The sequence below is a fragment of the Malaclemys terrapin genome, chromosome 10 (genome assembly GCF_027887155.1).
Source record: "Malaclemys terrapin pileata isolate rMalTer1 chromosome 10, rMalTer1.hap1, whole genome shotgun sequence".
NCBI lineage: Eukaryota > Metazoa > Chordata > Testudines > Emydidae > Malaclemys > Malaclemys terrapin.
This window is the reverse complement of record NC_071514.1, coordinates 87751042-87777180: the sequence shown is the minus strand read 5'-3', so window position 1 is coordinate 87777180 and position 26139 is coordinate 87751042. Positions and strand designations below refer to the sequence as shown.

General features: G+C 43.8%; 1 protein-coding gene across 5 annotated transcripts in view; it reads right to left on the bottom strand.

The window, feature by feature from the left end:
• GNPTG (N-acetylglucosamine-1-phosphate transferase subunit gamma) overlaps positions 1-26139 on the bottom strand; it is a 29598-nt gene that overhangs the window by 2323 nt on the left and 1136 nt on the right. For 2 of the 5 annotated variants that reach the window (XM_054042443.1, XM_054042446.1), the window contains exons 3-11: positions 20043-20110; positions 19407-19461; positions 19231-19314; positions 12358-12451; positions 9617-9731; positions 7630-7712; positions 7270-7401; positions 1619-1700; positions 1020-1148 (exon numbers count right to left, since the gene is read on the bottom strand). In XM_054042443.1, the coding sequence (XP_053898418.1) occupies positions 1020-1148; positions 1619-1700; positions 7270-7401; positions 7630-7712; positions 9617-9731; positions 12358-12451; positions 19231-19314; positions 19407-19461; positions 20043-20110 (842 nt within the window). Of the gene's footprint in view, positions 1-542; positions 1149-1618; positions 1701-7269; positions 7402-7629; positions 7713-9616; positions 9732-12357; positions 12452-19230; positions 19315-19406; positions 19462-20042; positions 20111-26139 lie in introns of those variants that run through there. The other 3 variants (XM_054042447.1, XM_054042444.1, XM_054042445.1) reach the window with 3 other exon arrangements.

Here is a 26139-nt window from a genome sequence, read left to right as displayed (position 1 = left end):
AAAGCTGCAATTCACATGATTTTACTTAGTCACAATAAGTCATAGGATACTGTTGAGTTACAAAAACAATGAGGAGTCCGGTGGCACCTTAAAAGACTAACAGATTTATTTGGTCAATACCAAGAAAGGGAAAATTGCTTTTGTAGTGAGCCAACCCCTCCCTTAACACCATCAATTTGGACTTGAATAGGGACTGGGAGTGGCTGGCTCACTACAAAAGCAATTTTCCCTCTCTTGGTATTGACACCTCCTCATCAATTGGGAGTGGACCACATCCACCCTGACTGAATTGGCCTTCAATATTGATTTTCCATTTGTAAAGTAACTCCCTTTTCTTCGTGTGCCAATATACATTTTATGCCTGTATCTGTAATTTTCACTCCATGCATCTGAAGAAGTGGGTTTTTTAACCACGAAAGCTTATGCCCAAATAAATCTGTTAGTCTTCAAGGTGCCATTGGACTCCTTGTGTTTTTGTGGATACAGACTAACACAGCTACCCCTTTGATGTTAAGTTACAATAAGTCATCCAATGCAAACTGTGATTTTTGCTCTTTAATATACAATTCAAATTCTCCTCTATATGGCTACACAAGTTATCCAGTTAGTGAACAGAAATCCTGTGTAATTTATGTAACTAATAGTTTAAACCGGATATTAATTAGCAAAATCTATAATCTGCATACATTCCAACACAAAATTTTTTCCCCTGAAAAAAGTTACTCATTTCACATAATGAAAATGAAAGTTTCTCATACAGAAAAGAACTAAAAAATGCAAATATATTACTTACTCAGTTCTAGTTATTAGGTTACAGCCTAATATTTCATTGAGATGCCAATCTCTGAACACACAGGCTACAAAGAGGTGTACCTTAGGAAGCTAAATGCCCAAGGGGCATCATGAGGGACTTAGGGAATTAACTAAAGGACTGGAATTTGACATGATAAGAGGGGAACAAGCACTGAGAAGAATGAGGCATCTTGGTTGCTGGGAGGCAGGGTGAGACTGGAACTTGCCTGGAATAAATCCAGACTGCTTCTTCACAGCCAGGACCCACCCTCCTGCTGTTGCTCTCTTCTTCACACCAGGAAGTAGCATGGGACAAGTGGTGCATATCTGCAATGGAGGCCAGTGAAGGGGAGAAACTGACCAGCAAAGAGTGGAATGAGGTATGAAGCAGGAGACTTTACACACATCAAAGGAGAACAGTTCACATACTCATGGGAGCAGATTTTATTGTTGGTGTGCAGTTGGGAGAAATGAGATGAAAATATTAGTCTCGAATGCTGTGGACATTAACACTTAGCATGGGGAGGAAGAATCAGAGACTGAAGCTCAAAATATACCAAAATAGAAGTGGAAGCAGCCACAGTCCCATTGTAAAGGCTGACACCAATAAAAACCTACATATATTTTTAAACAAGGTCTCACAGTCAAAGGTCTATTCAGTCAAAAATCACATGCAATATGCTTTACGGTAGTGCTTGACCCCCTCCAATAGAAGATTATTTGTTTATCCTGATCTTAACAATATTTTTAATTTAAAAAGAGAAAGCTGAGTATTCACATTCTAAACAGATAAGAATGAGAAAGCAGAACTACACAAAGAACTTACCTGAGTTTCTTTCATACACAATACCATGTTGAGTTAATAAATCTTTAAGCCTTTTTATTTCTTTAGAAAGTTTCTTGTACTCCTAGAATAAAAAATATTTATAAAATGGACAATATGTTTTGCCCAAATACATATGTCTACTGAAAAATTCAGTTTGCATCAAGTATAAAATGTCCAAGCATAGTTATAAGGGAAGCCACTGGGGAGGAGGGGGGGGGGGGGGAACAACCACCATGTTTGGAATGTTGTTTACCAGATGACTGGAGGATATGACACTAATTTTTAAAAAAATTTCCAGAAGCAATCCTGGCAACTACAGGGCAGTAAGCCTAATTTCAGTACCATGCAAACTGGTTGAAACCATAGTTTAGAACAGAATTATTACACATATAGATGAACACGATTTGTTGGGGGAAGAGTCAATGTGGCTTTTGTAATGGGAAATCACTCCTCACCAATCTATGAGAATTTTTTGATGGGGTCAACAAACATGTGGACAAGGGTGATTCAGTGGATATAGTGTACTTTCACTTTCAGAAAGACTTGACAAGGTCCCTCACCAAAGGCTCTTAAGCAAAATAAGCAGTCACAGGATAAAAAGAAAGGTCCTCTCATTGAACAGTAATTGCTTAAAAGACAGGAAACAAAGGGTAGGAATAAATGTTGTTTTCAGAAAAGAGAGAGGTAAATAATGGTGCCCCCCAGGGATCTGAACAGCACTGGTCCCAGTACAACATATTCATAAATGATTTGGACAACAAGGTAAAACAGTTAGGTGGCAAAATTTGCAGACAATACAAAATTACTCAAGATAGTTAAGTCCAAAACTGACAGAAAGAGTTACAAAGGGATATCACAAAACTGGGTAACTGAGCAATAAAAGGGCAAATGAAATTCCATGTTGATACATGCAAAGTAATGTACATTGGAAAACATAGTATCAACTATACAAATAAAATGATGGTGTCTAAATTAGCTGTTACCACTCAAGAAAGAGATAGTGGAGTCATTGTAGATAGTTCTCTGAAAATATTAGCTCAATGTGCAGAGGCATTCAAAAAAGCTAACAGACTGTTAGGAACCATTGGGAAAAAGATGGGTAATAGGACAGAAAATATCACAATGTCACTATATAAATCCATAGTATGCCCACAACCTGAATACTGCATGCAGTTTTGGTTCCCCCATTTCAAAAAAAGATATATTAAAATTGGAAAAGGTACAACAAAGAAGGGCAACAAAAAATATTAGGGGGTATGGAATAGCTTTCATATGGGGAGAGATTAAAAAGACTGGGACTACGCAGTTTAGAAAAGAGATGATGAAGGGAAGATATGATAGAGGTCTATAAAACCATGAATGGTGTGAAGAAAGTGAATACAGATTGTATTATTTACCCTTTCACAGAACACAAGAATCAGGGGTCACCCAATGAAATTCATAGGCAGCGGGTTTAAAACAAACAAAAGGAAGTACTACTTCACACAACGCACAGTCACCCTGTGGAACTTGTTGCCAGGGGATGTTGTGAAGTTCAAAAGTATAACTTGGTTAAATAAAAAAATTAGACAAGTTCCTGAAGAATAGGTCCATTAACAGCTATTAGTCAAGATGGTCAGGAATGCAACCTCATGCTCTGGGTTGTTCCTAAGCCTTGGACTACTGGATGTTGGACTGGATGGCAGGGGATAGATCACTTGATAATTGCCCTGCTCTGTTCATTCTCTCTGAAGCATCTGGCATTGGACATTGGTTGAAGACAGGATACTAGGTTAGATGGACCACTGGCCGCACTGAGTCAGACCATTCTTATGGTGTAAGAGTTCCAAAGACAGGCTGTTTAACTTGTGCACAAGGTTCATCAAAGAGATGGACAAACAAAAGGAAGTATTTCTTCACACAATGCAGTCTGTGAAACTCTTTGCCAGAGGATGTTGTGAAGGCCAAGACTATAACAGGATTAAAAAAAGAACTAGATAAATTCATGGAGAATAGGTCCATCAATGGCTATTAGCCAGGATAGGCAGGGATGGTGTCCTTAGCCTGTTTGCCAGAAGCTGGGAATGGGCAACAGGGGATGGATCACTTGGTGACTACCAGTTCTGTTCATTCCCTCTGGGGCACTTGGCATTGGCCACTGTCAGCAGACAGGATACTGGGCTAGATGGACCTTTGGGCAGTTCTTATGGACAAAGTATCAGCTATACAAAAAGACAGCCTGTGTTTCTGATAGATATTACCCATAGCATTTGGTTCCAACTGTTCCTCTACTGAAGTCTGGGACTATGAATCAGGCACTTAAGCCCAGGAACTCCTTCCCTATAAACACCTCAGGTCTGCCCTTTGACTAGATTTTTATAGCACTACAACTGTTAACTCTCTCCCAACCACTGTTCCAGGGTTAGTCTCGGTCTCAAAGTTGCTGCCTGACAACCCAGCAGCAAATGTTTTACTTCTGAAGACCTGTGGCTACTCCATAACTACAGAAGCTTTAATGAACAGCTAATTAAACTATAAGGCAGTGGTCACCAACCGGTCTATCGCGATCAACTGTTCGATCCTAGAGGATCTCCCAGTTGATCACGATCTCTGGCGGCAGCACAGTGTGGCTGCCTAAGGCTACCCCAGCCCCACACCGCTCCTGAAAGTGGCCACTGCAGCCCCTCAGCCGGGGAGGCAGGAGTCTCCCTCTGTGGGCGCTGCTACTGCCTGCAAGCACCGCCCCCACAGCTCCCATTGGCCAGGAGAGCTGCAGGGGCAGTGCTTGCAGAGAGGGCCAATGTGCGGAACCACATGCTTCCTGCCCTCCCCACCCCAGGGGCTGCAGGGGCACATTGGCCCCTTCCAGGAGCGGTGTGGGGGCAGGGTAAGCCTCGCTGCGCCCACCGCCAAGCCACCGAAGGTAAGTGCTGCCCAGCTGGAGGCCGCAACCAAACCCCCATCCCTGAGCCCCCTCCTGGAGCCAGTATGCCATAACCCCTTCTGCACCCCAAGCCCCACCCTGAGCCCCCTCCCAGAGCCAGCACCCCAACCCCCTGCCCCAGGCTCATCCCAGAGCCCCCTCTCACACTGCGAACCCCTCGGCTCCAGCCCAGAGCCCACACCCCCTCCCAAACCCCAACCCCCTGCCACCAGCCTGGTGAAAGTGAGTGAAGGTGGGGGAGAGCGAGCAATGGAGAGAGGGGGATTGAGTGAGCTGGGCAGGGCCTCGGGGAAGTGGCAGGGTAGATCCTGAGTTGCCCTTAGATTCAAAAAGTGATCTTAGACATAAAAAGGTTGGAGACCACTGCTATAAGGAAAGGCTGGAATCCCATAATATTCATCACCAGCTAGATAAATTAAAATTGAAAATAAGGTTCGAATTTTTAATAGAACTGGACATGGGCAGTGGGTGGAGCCCCCCTTTGGGGAAGCTAGCCCCTGGCTCCACCCCTTCCGCCCACACCCTCCCCACAGCCAGAGCCCTGAGACGCCCTGCCCCGCCCCACTCCGAGCATCCCCACCGTGGGAGACCTGGGCTGGCCAAAGCCCTGAGTGCTCCCTGCCTCGGCTAGAGGTGCTCCGGGTTGGCCGCAGCCCAGAGCGCCCCCCACCTGGAGAAGCCTTGAGGAGCCCCAGGCTGGCTAAAGCCACGCCGTACCTTCCCTCCTCTCCCCAGACCCAACCCACACAGAGGAAAAGCGTGTGTTAAGATGCTTTTGGTATGCCTCATGCAAATTCCAGGGTGCCGGAGGAGGCGGTATGTGCCTCCTCAGCCGTTCCGGAACCTGCATGGGGCATAATAAAACAAAACCCTTCACCGCCAAACCCTACAACAGGAGGTGGGAGGGAGTGTCTGGCTGCCACGGCAGCGCCGGGGGAGGCAGAGCCTCCCCTGGCCTATTATACCCACCGTCCATGAAACTGGACCAAACCAAGAAGATATGTGGTGGATTCTCCATTCCTTTAAATGACTACATATATCTCTCTAAGAGAGATGATTTAATTAAACCACAAGTTATTAGGCCTGATGCAGGAATTAATGGGTGAAATTCTATGGCCTTTGCTATGCACGAGGTCAGACTAGATGACCACAGTGGTCTCCTTCTTGCTTTACAATCTATGTCTACCCTTTCAGCCCAGTCAATGAATCTCAGCACATCAATGAGAGGGTACAACCATAGCACATGAACTTTTAGGCTGAATGTATTCTCTCCAGACATATTATGCACTTCAATTTTTAGTGCTCAGTGCTTGCCTTTAATTCGTACTAACATGCCCTGTAAATTCTGCTGCAGTGCATATGGGTATTGTGACAAAGTTCCTCCTCTATCTTGGTGGGTCCTGCGCTTATTGGCGGATTTTCTTGCCTCAGAGATTCACCATGTGGGTTGGGGAACAGCCCAGAGACCTTCACCTCTGGGAGAACCCACAGTCCAGGTCAATTGGGAGGTTTGGGGGGAACCCGGGCCCGCCCTCTACTCTGGGTTCCAGCCCAGGGCCCTGTGGACTGCAGCTGTCTATAGTGCCTCCTGTAACAGCTGCATGACAGCTACAATTCCCTGGGCTACTTCCCCATGACCTCCTTCAAACACCTTCCTTATTCTCACCACAGGACCTTCCTCTTGGTGTCTGATAACGCTTGTGCTCCTCAGTCCTCCAGTAGCACACCCTCTCACTCTCAGCTCCTTGCGCCTCTTGCTCCCAGCTCCTCGCACCACAACCTGAAGTGAGCTCCTTTTTAAAACCCAGGTGCCCTGATTAGCCTGCCTTAATTGATTCTAGCAGCTTCTTAATTGGCTCCAGGTGTCCTAATTAGCCAGCCTGCCTTAACTGGTTCTAGCAGGTTCCTGATTACTCTAGCGCAGCCCCTGCTCTGGTCACTCAGGGAACAGAAAACTACTTATCCAGTGACCAGTATATTTGCCTTCTACCAGACTCCTGTACCCCACTGGTCTGGGTCTGTCATAGTATATACATATATAGTTGTAGATACAGGCACACATACAGAGAATTTAAAGGATACATGATATGAACCACCGGGCCTTTTGTTTGTAAAATGGCCTGAATGTTTCAGCATAATAAGACTTAGTGTGTATATTATATGATTACCAAGTACCTATCTGCCACAAGGCTCTGAATCATAGAATATCAGGGTTGGAAGGGGCCTCAAGAGGTCATCTAGTCCAACCCCCTGCTCAAAGCAGGACCAATTCCCAACTAAATCATCCCAGCCAGGGCTTTGTCAAGCCGGGCCTTAAAAACATCCAAGGAAGGGACTCTGGTCCACCTTCCACTTGCACTAACTCCCTTCTGCTTCTTAATCCTATTCTAACCCCAGTTTATGAAAGTATGTCTAAAATGCACATCACCTAGGTATCCAAACTACTTCCCATATTCCACCCCCTAACATCTCCTGGAAAGGCATTCAGTAATGCCAGTTTGTTTCCAATTTTCAGCACTAAAATAAGTTTTGCCATTTCTATTTATTTTTAAATATACTGTTATTTAGGCAACAGAAGATAACCAAGGGAGTAGATTTTATCTGAATCCTAACAACAGACAGGCAGCTTGGCTGAGAACTCAGTGGCTCAATCACACAGCAGAAGGATGGTGATTAACTCCATGTTGGTAAAATTTCTTAGACAAGCATTGAGAATTACTTTCTATACCTTATTGCATTTCTCCACTGTTTCAAATTCCAGACTTTTTAACTTTTTATTTTTTTTCTCAATCTCCTTTTCTTCTGTTGCTCTTAAGAGTCCTGCTTCCTCAAAAATCTCCTTCAACAATTTTTTGTATCCCTGGAAAAACAAAGACATTACATAAAGCCATTCTATTTCTGTTTGTAATTTGCATTGGCTATTTTACAAGGTTTTGTGATTACCAGTAAACTGTAGCTAGATGCAGTGCCAATAGTAGGATAAAAGCATCTATCCTAAAAAAGAGCTGGAACTGCAGAAAACAGACCAGTACTACAGTAATTTGAAAGTGACAGTCCTTTAACAAGAACTCAGAATGGATAGGCAAACCTGTTCAGTTATTAGCTCATCATAAAGAGACTGCTCTGCTTCATCCCACTTCCTTCGTAGGACTTCAGTCAGTGTTGGATAAACTGAAAAAAGGAAAGTAACACTGTCATAAATACTAACAGCTACATTTTCCTTAATTAACTATTTGAATGTAACCCTAATGCTGCTATGTGTGTGTTTTAACAGCTTAATGCGTCAATTCAACATGCATCACTGAGACCACAAACTGATACATTCACTAGCCAGGACCTGTTCCTCAATCCTATTTAAATCAATAGGAATTTTCTCAATCACTTCAAATGGGAACAGGAGCAGGCCCTAGAGGTCTAATGCTCCCAGACAGCAGCAGTGACCAAAGGTCTCTTCTTCCAGCTCCAGCTGTCCAGAAGGCTGCACCCATCACTGCTGGATGAGATCCTGATTGCACCCTCCTCACTTATAGACTATTGAAACACATCCTATCTAAGAATGACCATTAAGGCCAAATGGAGGCATATTCCAAGGGCTAGCTGGAGTGCACAGCATACTGTGGCAGTATGAATCCAATTCAAGGTGCTGGACTTCAATTACAAAACCCCAAAAGGGCTGGGGCCTGACTATCTCTGTAACCCCCTGTTAGGGCTGAGCCTCACTCTTACTATCTTCAGGGAATATTTCATTACATATCTCTTCATGCAGACATTTTTCCAAACTGATGAATGCATCCACTGACTTACCTAACTGGAGACTGGGATGGAAGTGATGAGAATGAGAGAACTATGCTATTGTACACAAATAAATTTACCAAGGTGTTGTTTGTAGATTATGTAGGCTGAATTTATCGCAATGCTCTTCGTATTCCTCCATTCCCTCCCCCACAAGCTCTCTGTATGCCCACCATCCCATCCCCTTCTTTTTCCAGGGATTCCTTGCAATTCACCTGAATCTCTTCCCTGCAAGGGTCTGTGTGCCCCCCACTCCCCTCTCCTCCCGTGCCAGGTCCTTCATTTTCTCCCCATACCAGCAGCTCAGCATGCATCCTATTATCCTCTTTCCCCCAAACTCCATTCCTCATACCAGGGTCCTCCAATCAACCCCCCCCACACACACACCAGGAGTTCTGTGTGCCCCCCATTCCAAATCTCCCATGCTAGGGGCTGTGTCTGATTCTCCAATTTTCAGGGGATCCTTCATTCTGGCCCCCAAGACAGGGGCTGTGTGCACACTTATTCCCCACCTTCCCTGGGTCCTTCAATCTTCCCCCAGCATGGGTTCTGTGCCCCCAATCCTCTCTCCCCCATATCAGATCCCCCAATCTCCATCCCCCCACTAAAGATTCTTGTGCTCCTTTCATGCCTCCCTCCATATGAGGGTCCCCCATTTTCCCCTAACATTCCAGCAGCTGTGTGCACTTCTCTCTGCTCCCCCCAGGCCCCTCCATTTCCCTTTCCTCCACCACCATTACTTTCTGTCCAGAAGAGAAGTCATTCAGCATGTCAACGTGTTACACTATTGGGAGGATAAGCTGACATGAGCATGGGTATTGTTGTGCTGGAATGTGTTCATGAAAATCATGAACTAGCTCTGTGATCTACAGATAATTGTAGAGGTGCTAGAGGCTGTGGCTAAAAAGCTGTCAGGGGCTCTTTTGTTCCCCAATCTCCCCCTTTTGGTTTTCTGCTCTTCCCCGAGATCAAATAGGGTTCTGACAATTGATGCCTTGAACATTCCCTGAAATTCTGAAATTAACTGGAAGGAGTTTTCAAAAGTTATCCCATTACATATCGAGAAATGCCATTGAGTTGATCGTAGGGACTTTGCAAGCTCAGATAAGAGTGCCCAATTATTATAGTGATGGTTACTTTAGAAATGCTTGTAATAAACAATGTTACATTTACTTCTTATTGATGTAATGATAAAAACTAACAAACCAGAAATCTAAACTTAAAGGCTTGGATAAAATGCCACCTGCCTCTCACACATGCACAGACCTTTTTATCCTACCTACCTAAAAGAGAATGAGGATGGCAAGCAAGAGGAGTCTCAAATGTTAGAGAGTAAACACAAGTACTCGGCTCAGACACATGAGCCAACTTATTGTTTTTTCCACAAATAAGAAGAACCTGAAGAGCAGAAAAAGAAGGATGAGAGGAAATAGGTTAAACACACAATATAGTCACTAGTTTCATGTTGAACAGAACCAACATACATCACTAACTTCCCATTTCATCATGAGCATAGATGCATTCCAGCAAGTACTGTAGTCAGCTCTCAGTGCTGCCATCATTTTACCCAGTGCAGAAGAAAGAGGTCACAGCCACTAGTTAAGTCTTTTTCAGATTAAGTTACCCATATATACTCGTTCATAAGTCGAATATTTTTGGTAAAAAAAAGATGCATCAAAGAGCGGGGGTCGGCTTATAAAAAGGTCTACACCAAAATGTGATGATTTTAAACTCTATGGAATCATTGAATATCTAACACATTGTTGATTTGTTTACCTGGAGCGTCTGCAGGCATGGAGCCCTTCGGCTCCCTGTGGCTGCGGTTCACCGTTCCCATTGGGTGGGAACGGAACTGCTGACGCTGGGAGCTGAGGGGCTCCACGCTTGTGAACGCTCCAGGTAAACAAAACGTCCAGGCCCGCTAGCGGCTTACCCTAATGGGCCAGGAGCCAAAGTTTGCCAACCCCTGAAATATAGGGTCGGCTTATGAAAGGGTCATACCATTTTTGCTATTTTTACCGAACCATCTTGGGGGGGTCGGCTTATAAATGAATGGGCTAATGAACGAGTATATACGGTATTTTAAAGCATGGAATAAACTTGTTCCTTTCCCAATGGGAAGTGATTCCTCCACCTAAGTCAGCACAACTTCCAACAGACACACACTAAATTAGATGCCCTTCAGTGCATTTGCTACTGAGTGATGCATGCTCTCACCTCTGAAGGACTACCAGCCTATGAACAGTGAAAAATTGCATCCAGGTCTCTTAAATAGCAGTACAAAGAAAAAGCACTAAACACCAGGCTCTTATGTCCTTTAATTTTTCCAAAGAATATTGATTTATCCGGCATTGTAGATGCTCATTATGATCTTTACATTTTCAGCTTTAATGTTTCATGACCTTTTACAAGCAAAAGCCCAAGGAAGATTCAAATTCTTAATATTAGAAATCATGCAATACTAGAAGGCCAAATATATATTCAATGTGGCTACAGGAAGAAAGGATGCTCTTATGGCATGCATAATAGGCTCCCTTCTCCACCCCTTGGATCAACACAAACAGGCTGGAAGCTTCCCAGTCAATAAGCCCCATTTTTTATTCCCCTTCACCAGTACAGCCTCATGAAGCAATATAAAGCTGAAACTTTCCCCTTAGCCCACTATCCAGGGAAGGACAGGGACAGATCTCCTCATCCTGAGATCCTGCCTTCCCCTAGCCCGTACCAGCCACTCCCCTTGCACTTCCTTCTTGTTCTCTAACTTCCCAGCTGACAGGTTGGTTGTTCTCACTAGCTTGTCAGCCTCTTGCCTAATTAAACCACTGAGCACCCTCCCTCCAATTAAATCCACTCCAGGGGGGAATAGGTAGTACCTTAGTGACAGAGTACTTGGTCAGTTCTAGGCTCCCAGCACTCTGTCACAGTAAGACAGTGCACTGGAAGTCAGAAACCTTGGTTCTATTGCTGGCTCTCCAACAGGATTCTTCTGTCATCTTGGCCAAGTCACGTCACTACCCGCCTCACTTTCCCACTGATCAACCTATCTATCTTAGGATTTTACACAGCCACCCATCACTGTAGTATCTAAGTGCTTCCACATAAAATCAATAGCAATAGCTATTGTCTTGTGTGTCAGAGGAATGTGAGACTTAATTTTGTAAAGCTCCTTAACCTCTGGGAAGGACCTAGAGAAGTGCAAACATTATTTTAACAAAGGGAGAAGAGAGGTCTCAGGCAGAAGTTCCCAGATTTTTACATGGAAAAGTATGGACCTCATCTTTTCAGAGTCTTTTGGACATCTCCTTTTCATTCACAATCATGTAACATTCCTTTTCAGCAAAAGCAACTGCTCACATGTAACTGTCATGTATTTTAACTGTTTTTAATAGTTTTATCTTTTTGACAAAAGCTAATTATACTGTCTTTATTTGCTCTTCATTTTACCTTCCACCCCTTCTGCCCACATCTGTTCTGCTCCTCTCTCACCTGAACATGCTTCTTGTGACCTGGCCCTCTACTTTTCCCATACAAGTTTCTCTGCCACTTGGTTTCCTCTCAAAGTACTGTTTAACTACCTAGTTCACTCTCCCTTGACATGTGTCATCCAGTAGTGGCTGGCAACTCCAGTCCCACAAGTAACTTCTATTTCTCTCCTCTTATGTAGCAGTGGCCCATAGCAGAAGTTACAGAGCATTTGTCCCTAGTGGTAATGGTAATACCAGAACATCCTATTTTGCATGAACAAAAAGAAAGAGTTAAAGTCTCCAGACTGGTGTGAGTGAAAACAACATCATCAGCCTTTTATCCTGGTTTTACCCTCCATTCCTAACTGATGTCCCATATCTCATCTTGCATTTTTCTACTTCATGTCCTAAACCATGAACTCTTTGGGCAGGAAGAGATCTCAATTTGTAAAACCCCATCTAAGTTTTCAAGTCCTATGGTATATTAATGGCTTTAATAGTTTAAACTGGTACAAACATGCCAGCTGTATTAACGGCATCAGGATGATTAATTACTGTACCTTTGTCTCTCTGTTTTTGGTTTCACATGAATCCCCTTCTCTCATCCACATGCCAACAAATGTGTTGTTGTAAATTTCCCATTCATGCCAAATACTGGAAAAAGAGAATAGCTCAAAAGACATGTTTTTTAATTTTGGGGAGAAAAGTTAAAAACCTGGTAAGAAAAACAGAAATACTCTAACACTGTATTAAAATTCACTTTATCAATTTCAATTTTTTGTAGGTCCTTTAATATCTCCTTTTCTTACTGCCCAGCTCTGCCCCATCACAGATCAATTACCTGATAACCAAAGTGGAGTTCTTTAATTACTTATAGAGTCTCCATCACAGTAGTTTCTGAGCACTACGGTTATTCTGACGTGTCTCAAAACCATTTCCACACTTTCTTAACCAAATAAAACTGAAAAAGGGTTTTAATTTTGTCATCAATAATTTGTTTGAAAGAGGCGTTACCAAACTCCAATCTTCTCAATTGCTCAGAATACAGAGTAAGCCCAAACAATGTATGTCAGCAGATGGGTGAAACAAGAATACAAACGCAAAAACATGCTCACTCTTCAAAACTTGTCAGTGAAGAGAAGCATTTATTAACAATATATTTCTGAAAAGTGACCTATTCCAATTTAAAATGAAATATTCCCTGTTAGACCATAAAACTCATGATAGTCACAGCTGTGGTCTCTCAATCAACCCAGGTTGGGGGCCAGGATAGAATCCTGACTCGGAGGATAGCCTTAGGGATTGTCCACCCAAGGTTTTTTCACACTAACTTTTTTTTTTTTTTTTTTTTTTAATTTTAATTAAAATGCCCTGGGTACATACAACACAATTCTTCTTTCAAATGAAGTGCCAATTATTGCAAATTAGACAATCCACTTTGAAAGTTCATTTCAGAATGAATTAGTGCAGAAAAAGGTTTTTGTGGATGCATCTGTATTTCGCACTGACTTGGTAGTCCTCCAGTTGCTCTCCCACACTGCATTGCATCACACCATATCAGGACCAAGCTGTTTGTTTACCTATGTTCACTCTACCACTCTGGGAGGTCATTTAAGATGGATGTGACCTCCCCATTTAAATGCTGGTGCATAGCCAGGATCACCCCCTTTGCAAATGCAAACTCCTGGAGCCCCATACTTCAGTATTATAACACTGTTATTATTGCAACCATGCCTTGTGCATCCGCATGAAACCATGCGGAGATCATGGACTTCCTTATCATCTGGGGAGAGAAGAAGAGCAGGCCTGCTTTTACAACAGCGACCATAAGGCCAACAGAAAAGTCATTTCATGTCTGTTGTTCTGTTTCCCACCTGTAAAATGGGGATAATACTTACTGCTTCACAGACATGCCCTGACAAATAACATTTGTACAGCTCTTTAAAAATATAAAAACATAGTAAAAGGAGGGCAACCCAGAAACCTCAGCCTGCCACATTCACTCCCTTCCCTTAGTTTACTGAAAAAGACATGGAAATAGAACCATAAAAAAGTTGTAGGGCTAACAAACCAACACTTTACTTCAATTTTTAATCACTTTGCTTTTCATTGCTTTCCTTTTGTGTGTATGTGTATGGTGTCTATTTAGACTAAGCTCTCTGAGGCAGGAACTTTATCATAGAAGATTAGGGTTAGAAGTGACCTCAGGAGGTCATCTAGTCCAACCCCCTGCTCAAAACAGGACCAAACATGTATGATATATTTATCTTAAAACATATACAATCTGTAAGGCGCCTATCAAACTACTGGAGGTCACAAATGCAGAAAAATAAAATATTATTGTTACATGATAAAGCAAGGTCTTGCCTTTTAGGATGTGGCACCCCATTCAGGGTGCACTGCGATCTCCAAGACACAGATTCTCTGTATCCTAGAGTTTGAAGGCATTTAGCAGAACAACTAGAGAGACTTAGATACTAAATTTTTGGAATTGTCTAATTTGAGTAGCAAGAATAATCACACACTTTAAAAATACTCAGTAGCTTTCATTGTCAAATATGTAAAATCCTCATTTTTGTTTCTCAGTCCAAGAAATCCTTTAAAACATCAAGTTAGTCCATCCATTATCTTTCATGATGTATAAACATTTTAAAGTGAAACTGAAACAAGCCCAGATCTGTCTTCTTGGAACACCAGTTTTCATTTTTGCTTAACTGAAACAAAAGTCCTTGATTGTGGAAAGAACCAGGCTTTGCTAACCCCTGAAAAAAAATATCTCAAACATTTCTAAAGCACCTATCCCCACAGTATCTAAGCAATAAAACAACAAATAAAGATAGCACTGACTACAGCATACGTAAAAAGAGGCTCCTTTCTGATGTGTGGGAAACATAGGCCTTTTTGAAAACACAGGTCTTGAACGTAGACTTGAATCATAGAAGATTAGGGCTGGCAGAGACCTCAGGAGGTCATCTAGTCCAACCCCCCTGTAGTCCAAGAATCTGATCCTGGACTAAAATGGTCCTTTAAAAATATTTCTGAAATGGATAAATACCCTTGTTCAGTAGTTCAGTGCAGCACCTCTGCATCCTGAACACTTTCTCAGGTCAGGACCTTTCTCCAACAATTCTGTTACTCTCCCAGTTTCCAGACAAATCAAATAATTCAGTGGTTCTGGGTCTCCACAGCTTAAAGATCTATCACTGGCACAGGCTCCCTACTGCTGTCTAGAAATCCACTGCAGCTCAGCTAGCTTGTAGGATTCTCTCTGATGCTGACAAGAGTGACTACAAACCAGTCTCTGCCACTGTCTGGTCCTAAGGCCCATTATATTTCTGGGTGTAACCTCCTCGTCTCAGACTTTCTGACTAGCCTACTTGCAGGGAAGACCAGCCCTTCACTCACGTTCTACCCATCTGCACACAGGAAATATTTATAGAGGCAGACACCTTTAAATCAGTCTTTGTTTTTAAATTTAATGTATGCTACCTCCTCTACTTGGATCTAGGCACTGACTCGACAGGCTGAATGGGCTTTTATTAAATATGTTTAAAATTATTTCTAGGCCCAGACCAAGAAGGAGTTTCATTTCAAGAGATCACACTTGAGAGCTATATGCAACTCAAAACTGAGATTTAAGGAGAAAGTGCCCATGAAAACTTGGCTAACGTAGATTGTGGCTGTATACTTATTTTGTGTTTCTTGCAGGAAATGCATGTCATGTGCAGTTGACAATGGCTTCCAGTCTGTTTTTGGGGTCAAACTGCATGTCTTTTTGTGTTATGTTACTGGAACTATAAATAGCCAAGCCATTCAATATCAGAATAGGTGGTTTAAATGGAAGACAGCTGGAGATATGGCATCTTCAGAGACTGGAATTTATTGCCCCACTGGTCCAACTTAGCCCAAATGTGTTGACCTTTAGGACACATTAAAAGTCCTATTAGCTTTCCCAGGTTTTCCAGGGATTGTGAGATGGGGAACATTTTATTTTAGTGGAAAGGAAAATCTTTATAAAGATATGTAATACACTTAATTTTTGTGCTCTTAGAGTGTCCAGAAAATAAATCTCATACTCAACTATAATGTCTCCATTTTGTAGTTATGTCAGTTCTGCCTTAAGACTTTTTATTTGGTGTTTTAAAAGACATTATCCCATATATGGGATAATTCCCATTCTTGGGCAATCTCAAGCAGTTGATGTAATGCTACACGTGATCCACAAATGGGAAAAGGATTGTTAGAAAGAATACTGTATTTTCTGGCGTATAAGACTACTTTTTAACCCAGGAAAATCTTCTCAAAAGTCGGGGGTCGTCTTATACGCCAGGTGTCGTCTTATAGGGCGGGTGCTGAAACTTCCAAGACGGACTGGAGAATCTGCGGTCGCCGCATATGGTGGGGGGAGCTCAAAAACGGCCGTGGCCGCATCCCCGCCCGATGACGAGGTGAGGGGGCGCCTCACCGGGAAGGTGTAAGTGAAGGGCGGAGCAAGCTGCAGGCGTCCGGGACGCCTGGGGTATGGAAAAAAGAGATAGAGCGGCGCTGTGCCCAGAAAAACACGCCTCTTTCACCCGTCTGGCCCGCCCTTGTATCCTATTACCGTACCTCCTTCTCTGCCTCTCAGATCTCGCTCCTGAGGACTGCAGTGAAGCGGCGCAGGCGCGCATGTGTGAGATCTGAGAGGCAGAGAAGGAGGTAATAGGATACAAGGGCGGGCCAGACGGGTGAAAGAGGCGTGTTTGCGCTACCGCTCTGATAGTCTTGGAGACAGGGAGGGCTGGGCAGGCAGGGAGAGCTGACCAATCCAAGCAGGCTTTGTATACAACAACCAGCCAATCGCCGGTAAGGTACATCGCTTGCCGTGATTGGCTGGTTGTTGTATACTGGGTACCACATACAGTACAGCACCAGTATCTGTACCTGTTCATACAGTATAGCACCAGTACATACAGTACAGTATACAAATGTCCAACAGTCAAAACTCCATCATGGCTCCACCAGCAAGAAGAAAGAAATATGAAGCCAGTTTCAAACTTAAAGTTGTAAACTTTGCCATGGAACATAATAACTGCGCTGCTGCAAGACAATATGGAGTAACAGAAAAGATGGTTTGGGACTGGAAAGCAAATGAAAAAGCATTAAAGAGTATGCCAAGGGGTAAGTGTGCATTAAGAAGAGGCACTCCACATTGGCCAGAACTCGAAAAACATGTAGCAGACATGGTGAATGAGCATCGCCAAAACGGTTATGTAGTGACACGAAATAAAATACATTTGTTTGCACTTCAGTGGGCCAAATCTAACCCAGATCACAGCAACAGATTTAAGGCCACTGTATCCTGGTGTACTAGATTCATGGGAAGGCATAATATGGTACTGAGGCAAAAGATGAAAATTGCCCCAAAATTACCTGCAGATCTTGATAGCAAAGTAAATAGTTTCCATCGATACGTAATACAACAGCGCACTAAACATGGCTATGCGTTAAGTAGTATTGGAAATATGGATGAAACTCCAATGAATTTTGATATGGTTGGAAATAAAACTGTCCATCAAAAAGGTGAAAAAACAATTTTAATTAAAACAACAGGACATGAGAAGTCCAGTTTTACAGTGGTACTAGCATGCACAGCTGATGGCGCCAAACTGAGACCAATGATTATTTTTAAAAGAAAAACAATGCCGAAATTCAAGTTCCCTGTTGGTTGTTTTGTACATGTGAATGAAAAAGGCTGGATGGATGAAGAAGGGGTAAAGCTATGGCTTGATAATGTATGGAGCAGGCGACCAGGTGGACTTATTCAAAAATGTAGTCTACTGGTGTGGGATATGTTCAGGGCTCATTTAACTCCCAGCACCAAGCAAATGCTTGCAAGACTAAACACAGATGCGGCAGTTATTCCTGCAGGATTGACATCGTTGGTACAGCCACTGGATGTGTGCCTAAACAAGCCATTTAAAGATCGCATTCAAGAACAGTGGAATGAATGGATGGTTAGCGGCGAAAAGTCATTCACAAAAGGAGGAAACATGCGTGCTCCACAGTTGGATGTTTTGTGCAAGTTTGTCATAAAAGCCTGGAATGATATTGATGCAGAAACAGTAATCAAGTCTTTCAAGAAGTGTGGCATATCAAATTCATTAGATGGTATGGAGGACGACTACTTGTGGCAAGATGAAGAGGAAGCCGAAGCTGAGACCACACCATCTGATACGGAATTCGATCCATACGACGACTGCTTTACAAATGTATCACAAGATGTCATTGATGTACTTATGATATCAGATGACGAACAGGAGGATTTTGAAGGCTTTTAAAGGGAAACTGTCACGCCAGCAAAACCTGTAAAAATACCGTAGCTTGCAGTTATGATGGGCGTTGCTAACTCGCCAGGGACTTGCCCGGCACTTGCTCTCTCTCTCTTGTTTGTTATCTTCCTCCTATCATCATCAGTTCCAGTTTGGTTGACAGCTTAGAAAACAAACAGCATGGCAGCTCCCATGGGTTTATTGTCTTATCCTTCCTTTCAGCTTTAGAGTGAATTAGGAAAAGTTTAATCCACTTGCACTGTTTTATGTTTACATGTTTGTTGACAAACAGCCTTATGTTTATAAGTGACAGTTTTCCTGCTAAGTACCTGCATGTCATAAGCATTTGAATTAAAATTACCATATTGAAATCAAATCTGATGTTTTTTTAATTTTTTTTTGGTGTGCGTTGGAAGAGGGGTAGTCTTATACGGCGAGTATATCCCAAACTCTATATTTTAACTGGAAAAGTTGGGGGTCGTCTTATACGCCCAGTCGTCTTATACGCCGGAAAATACGGTACTTACCTTTAGAGCCCTCTTTCAAATTTTACTCTCGGCATATGTTAAAGCCAACTAGGATTTCCAAATTCTGGATCCTCATAGCTTAGCTAACATGCAGTTTTTAAGTTTAAAGCAAAAGCCACTAAAATTGTATTTTCAACATTAGCTGTAAAGTAATGAGAACAGCAGGAACGAGATGATGCCTACAGTTGAAAGCTGCCAGATTGATCTATTTTACGTATTCTTAAATTATGTCTCAAGAATAAAATGTGATAGTCTAATAAGAATTTATTAATTAATAAAATAAATGGCCAAGGAGCCTGATTTACTAAAAGTCCATGATTTGGCTATTAGAAGAGGTTTAACAAGATACATTTTGCAGCACTTTCACACAAATTGTGCCCTCAGTTACACCCTTACAACCTCATCAGCTTCTACAGGATAGTGGCATTGGTGTAACTGAAAACAGTTTAGAGAACAGTGTTTGGATTTAATGCGAAGATTAGTTTATTTTCAAGGTAACGTAACTATAACTAATTTTAAAAGTGCTGATTTCAAGAGCTCTACAAAGAGCGCAACTCACAAACTAAAATAAAAAGAAGAGTCTGGATTTTCTCACCCTAAAATCCCACTGTAGGCATTCCACCGAAAGGTCTGCTCATGCTGAGTGACATTATGGAAAGGACAGAACTCATATTTATACCTAAAGAAACAAAATATGTCAGATTTTAAAAAATAAAATGAAGGCCTATATCATTCTAAAAATACAGTCAGGCACCTAAACCAGTTACTCACGTAGATTCCACAAAACTGAAACATTTTCCAGCAAGCCTGAAGAGATGTGCAGGACCTGAAAATAAAATGAAATGGCTTGCAAAAGGGATAATGGGTTGGTTAAATTTAAACAGAGTTATCATGATCATAGAATTGTATGTGTACATGTTGCAGATTTAACATTCCACAGAGCGTAAGGCAATCAGCATCCAAGAAACCTAAACTAAGGTACTTATTTTGCCCTCATTACCATAGTATCTTTGTGCCTCAATCTTTAATGTATTTATCCTTCCAACATTCTGATAGGGAGGTAGGGAAGCACTGTTATCCCCATTTTAGGGACTGGGAATTGAGGCATAGAGAGACTCACACAGGAAAATTATTTTGACTAGGTTAGGTGCTATATAAGTGACAAGTACTAACTGGTAGTATCTGAGATGCCAATAATTATCTGTGAAATTCAGAGAAGAAATTAATCCAATCATGAAAATGTTTTTTAGCCTTATGCAAGAATAAAGAACATAGAGCATAGACTAATCATGTAGATATTATACTGTGGCAAGTGCTTCTACCAAAGTCTATCTTACTATTAAACAACTGCAATCAAAAATTACGCACTCACAAAAATAGTCACATATAATAGACATTTTCACACACCTGAGGTTGGGGAAGGTGCCATCTTTGGAAGGAGCCTGTTTGTCTGAGGTAGGAATGGATTGTTCAATCTTTTAAAAAAGAAAAAAAAAGACTAATTTAAAATAATTTAGACTAATTTAAAATGATGTTTTCCATTTGCAGTGAGATTAAATTAGAATATTTTTATCCAGGTATTTAATATGTCCCCCAGCACCCTAGTATCTGAGCATCTAAAGGACTGTCAGATTGAAAACAACAGCCCAAACCATCAAACCGGGATCCTAAATCCATATTTATATACCTGAATAATAATAGTCTGATTTTCAAAGGTCCTCAGGACCATCCACATGTATGGTCACATGAACCCCTGGTAGGGTCATGGTTACGTACTGTGACTGTGGTGGTTCTTCGAGTAGATGCAGCCATGCATTCCACTTAGGTGACTCACAAACAATATGCACCCCAGAAGGCGGGGCTCAGAGTCTACCTAAACAAGGTTTGCAGAACCACCCTATCAAAACTTGCATCTACTCTGGATGATAGGTAATGGCATAATGGTTCATAAATGTATAGATCGACAACCGCATAGCAGCCCTGCGAATGTCCAATATTGAGATGTCACTACGGAAGGCTATTGACATTGCTTGATCTCTCGTAGAATGAACTCGCACCCACTGAGGAGGTGTAGCCGAAGCTATTTCATATGCAGTCTTGATACAGCTTATTATCCATTTAGAGACCATCTGTGAAGAGACCAGTTGCCCCTTCATGTGATCTGCATATGACACAAGCAGATGAGGCAAGCATGACAGTTTAATCCTGTCCAGATAAAAGACTAGACATCATCTGACATCTAACCTATGGAGATGCTGCTTCTCCAGAGGTTAATGTGGCTTAGGAAATAACACTGGTAACTATACTACCTGGTTCAAATTAAACTGAGAAACTTTACACAAAAATTTTGGGTGTGGTCATAAAGTCAAATTTTTCTTGTAGAACTGTATATAAAGGGGCTCTGACATCAGAGCCTGGAACTCACAGACTCTCCTTGTAGATTATCACTACCAGGACTGCAGTCTTCTGACTGCAAAGTGGAAATGGACAAGATGCCAGGGGCTCAAATGGAGGTCCCATCAAAGTCACTAGGACCATGTTAAGGTCCCACAGAGAAACCGGCTCTCGGACTAGATGATGGAGATGAAGAAGCCTTTTTAAGAATCTTGCTACCATGGCATTGGAGAAGACTGATCTTCCCTGAATGGGGAGGGATGAAATGCTGACATCACTACCAGATTCACTCTCAATGAGCTAAGCACAAGGCCTGATAACTGAAGGTGCAGAAGTAGTGCAAGTTCTCCTGGATAGAAGCCAGCATCGGCTGTCGTCTGCAGGCCAATGACTGCACTAAAAATCACTTCCAGTTTGCCAAATATGCCATTCTAGGACCTGTTGAACAGCCACCAAAAACCACTCTTCCTCATTCAGCCATGAACAAGTTAGGGAGAAAACTTGTTCACCTTAGCCTCTAAGGCAGGGGTCGGCAACCTACGGCACGCGAGCCGATTCTGAGCGGCACGCTGCTGCCCACTGACAGGAGGAGGAGGAGGAGGAGGGGCCGGAAAACGCCACGCTGGGGGAAGGAGGAGGAGGGGGAAGCTTGGCTGCTGCAGGATCAAGCTTCTGCCTCCTGCCCCCACAGGGGAGAGCAGTGGGGGGGTCCCAGCCCCCCACCGCACTCAGCCCCCCCGCCCACCGCTCTCCCCTGCGGGGGCAGAAGCTTGGTCCTGCGGCAGCCACACTCCCCCCCCCGTTTCTTCGCACAACATGGTGCATTCCAGCCCCTCCTCCTCCCAGAGGAGCAGAGCTGAGCGCAGCATGTGGGCTGCTCCGTAGAGCAGGCAGAGAGAGGTAGGGATGGGCCTGGGGGAACGGGGTGGAACAGGTCATATCCCTCCCAGCCCCCTGCCATGAGCCGCTCAGGGCAGGGAGCACCCCCACAAGCCGAGCACCCCATCCCTCTGCCCTGCACCCCCACAGCCCCATTTCTCTGCCCTGACCTCGAGTTGCCCCCAACACCCAGCCTTCTGCCCTGCATCTCCACACACTCCAGCCCTCTGCCCTGACCTCAAGTCCCCCCCAACACCCAGCCCTCTGCCCTGAACTCCCCCATACCCCAGCCCTCTGCCCTGACCTCGAGTCCGCCCCCCAATACCCAGCCCTCTGCCCTGAACCCCCCACACACCCAGCCTTGTGCCCTGCATCTCCACACACCCCAGCCCTCTGCCCTGACCTCGAGTCCCCCCCAACACCCAGCCCTCTGCCCTGAACCCCCCCATACCCCAGCCCTCTGCCCTGACCTTGAGTCCGCCCCACACCCAGGCCTCTGCCCTGAACCTCCCCCAGCCTTGTGCCCTGCACCTCCACACACACCCCAGCCCTTTGCCCTGACCTCGAGTCCCCCCCCCCCCCAATACCCAGCCCTCTGCCCTGAACGACCTGCCCCCCCATCCAGCGGGCTGAGCAGGCTGGCGGCGTAAGATCAGCATTTTAATTTAAATTTTAAATGAAGCTTCTTAAACATTTTGAAAACCTTGTTTACTTTACATACAACAATAGTTTAGTTATATAATATACACTTAGAGAGAGACCCCTTCTAAAAAAACGTTAAAATGTATTGCCGGCACGCAAAACCTTTAATTAAAGTGAATAAATGAAGACTCGGCACGCCACTTCTGAAAGGTTGCCTACCCCTGCTCTAAGGATAGAACAAGAAGCAATGGGCTTAAACTGCAGCAAGGGAGGTTTAGGTTGGACATTAGGAAAAAGTTCCTAACTGTCAGGGTGGTTAAACACTGGAATAAACTGCCTAGGGAGGTTGTGGAATCTCCATCTCTGGAGATATTTAAGAGTAGGCTAGATAAATGTCTACCCTGTTTCCCCGAAAATAAGACAGTGTCTTATATTAATTTTTGCTCCCAAAGATGCGCTAGGTCTTATTTTCAGGGGATGTCTTATTTTTCAGAAATGAAAAATGCCTTATTATCGGTGGATGCCTTATTATCGGGGAGGTCTTATTATCGGGGGGATGCCTTATATTACAACGAGAGGCAAAACTGTAAGTAGGCCTTATTTTCGGAGGATGTCTTATTTTCGGGGAAACAGGGTATCAGTGATGGTCTAGACAGTATTTTGTCCTGCCATGAGGGCAGGGGACTGGACTCGATGACCTCTCGAGGTCCCTTCCAGTCCTAGAATCTATGAAGCAGCTGTGCTGTGAGACATAGGGAGGTGAGAGCGGGAAGTAGGGTGTTACTGCAATCCCATGTAAGTAGGTCAGGATGGACAGAGGAAGGGGTACAGGAGGCTGAACTGACAGTGCAAGAAGGTCAGAGAACAAGCACTGCCTCAGTCACACCGAGGCAATGAGAATGAGTTTGGCCCAATCCTCCTTTTGCTTGAGGATGCCTGTGGGATGATCAGTATTGGGGGAGGAAGCCTGCAGGAGACCTGCCAGCTGAGATGAAAAGCATTGGACTGTGAGCCCAGACAGAAGCCCCCTTGAGAACTGAATAGACTACACTTTCTGTGTCCCTTGTAGCAAACGGGTCAATCATCAGAATGCCCAAGCTGCAAAGATGACCCAGAGGCCTTTGTCTTCAGGGACCACTGGTGACTATGGGAAAAATTCCTGCTGAGATGGTTTGCAAGATGATTCTGGACCCCGGGCAAGTGATCAGCTATGGGAGTGATACTCTCCTGGACACGGAATTACCACAATCTGATTGCTTCTTGGAAGAGCATCCTGGAGCATGCTCCCCCTTGCCTGTTCACAGAATACAACATGGTGGTATTGTTGGTAAGTATGTGAACCACTGAGCCTAATACAGTCCAGAAAAGCATGACATGCATTGTAGATGGCCCAAAGCTCCAACATATTGATATGCAATGAGGCCCCTGCTCCAACCACACATCCTGAACTTTCACTGACCCCAGATGTGCTCCCCAGACCATCAGGGAGGAACTCGTTGGTTATGGCCAGACAAAGGGAACACCCTGACAAACATTCTCCAGAAGTATCCACCATCGCAAGGAGTCCAGGACCAATGGAGGGAGATGGACCAATTTGTTCAAGAGGTGAAGAGTCAGACAGTAAACTGTCCAGAGACATATTTGAAGGGGGTGAAGCCATAGCCTTGCAAACTATACCACCTGCATGCAAGCGGACATGTGGCCCAAGAGCCTCAGGCATATCCAAACTGTCATGGAAGGCTGCAACTGCAGACTGAGGCAAAGGTAGCAAATTACCTGAAAATGGTCAGTCAGCAGAGATGCTCTTAAACTCACAGTCTGCTAGGGCTTCAATAGACTCAATTTTATGAAGGGGAACCAACGTTGACTTCCCAGTGCTTAGGATGAGATCCAAACAGTTGAGCAAGCGCAGTATAGTGTTGATGTGAGAAAGGACGGCCTCTCTGGACCTGCTTCTCAGTAATCAGTTGTCCAAATTCAGGAAGATGTGACCAAGACCATCCAATTGGTAAAAACCTGAGGGGCAGAAGAGAGGCCAAAAGGAAGTGTACTGAAAATGGCACTCCGCCATGATGAAGCGAAGGAATTTTCTGTGGCTCAGCAAAATTAAAAGTATGTGTCCTGAAGGTCCAGAGCAGCAAACCAGTTGTTCTGAGACAATGTGGGGACAATAGTCAATAGAGTAACCATTCAGAACACCGTGTATCTGATACATTTAGTGAGGCTGCGAAAGTCGAGAATTGATCTTATCCCTACCTTGGATTTGGGCACCAAAAAGTATCTGGCCCCGGTGTTCCATCGGAACTGCCTCCACTGCTCCCAAAGCCAGTAGAGAGCGAACCTGCTTAAGGAGCGGTATCTTGTGAAAGGGGTTCCTGAAGAGGGACAGGGAAGCAGGGTGAGGGGAAGGGATGGAAAGAAATGGACGGCATAGCCTGATCTGACACTGCTTAGGATCCAGCTATCAGTGGTGATCGAGCCCCAAGCCTTGTGACAGCAACCCAGCCTGTCCCCAGCAGGTGCTGCTTTAGATGAAGATCCTTTACCACCTGAGTGGCATTTTGTGAACTATTTGGAAATTGAATCTCCTTGAAGTGGACTTTGCCTAAACATTGCGAGCATGCATATGGGGATTGTTGTTGGGATTGCTCCCCCTCAAAACACATAATGTTTAATCCCTGGTGAGGGCATCGCCACAGAAATACTTAAATTAAAGCTAACTAACACTAAATCTAACTAGCACTATACTAAGAATACTAATTAACTATATACAATTTAAAAAGTCACTGCAAAATAGAGATTGTAAGGTTAGGAACCACACAGAGCTCTGACTCCAGCCACAGGCAGTATGAAGAAACTGAATGGGGTCGAGGCAGTACTGCCTCAGATAGCCAGGGAAGGGGTTATGAGCACAAGACACGCTCACACCTAAGCAGAATACATGGTTGCATCTAAAAATCTTCAACCTGGACACCCAATCACACAGGGACAAATCACCAAGCAGAAGGACCAGAGCCATTTCTGTGTCAACAGACCTGAAAACAGACTGAAAGATAAAAGAAATCTAGGGACTCCAGATGATGCCAGTTACCTCACCATGACCTTTTCACTTTTCCCTAAACACAGCAAGTCGAAGACAAGGCAATACATTGGCAATGTCAGAACATGGTTTCTTACCTAAGGGCCAAACAGCCACTTCTTTGAGAGAACCTGGTCTACTGCATCCTGCCCTCCTTCAGGAAAGCTTTAGAGATCTCAAGGAATGGACTCAATTTGTCTCATTACCCATTGGCAGAGGGACCATCTCACAGGTAATAGCCCCATCCTCGTTCCTAGAACACTATGAATTACTTTCCAATCTAACCAGTGCTCAGCATTCTGGATTCAAATTTGGTTCTGATTAGATTTGGTTTAATTCTTAAAGCCAGTTACCTGAGCAACAGCATCACCTACAGGTGTCATCTGAAATACCCCTGGTGACAGTCCCTAGATCTGAACTTGTGACCTGGAGGCAGGCAGTTCTTTGTGTGGCACTCACTTGATCACAGAGAGCAAGGCGGTGGTTAGTTCCTCACAGCAAAAAAAGAGT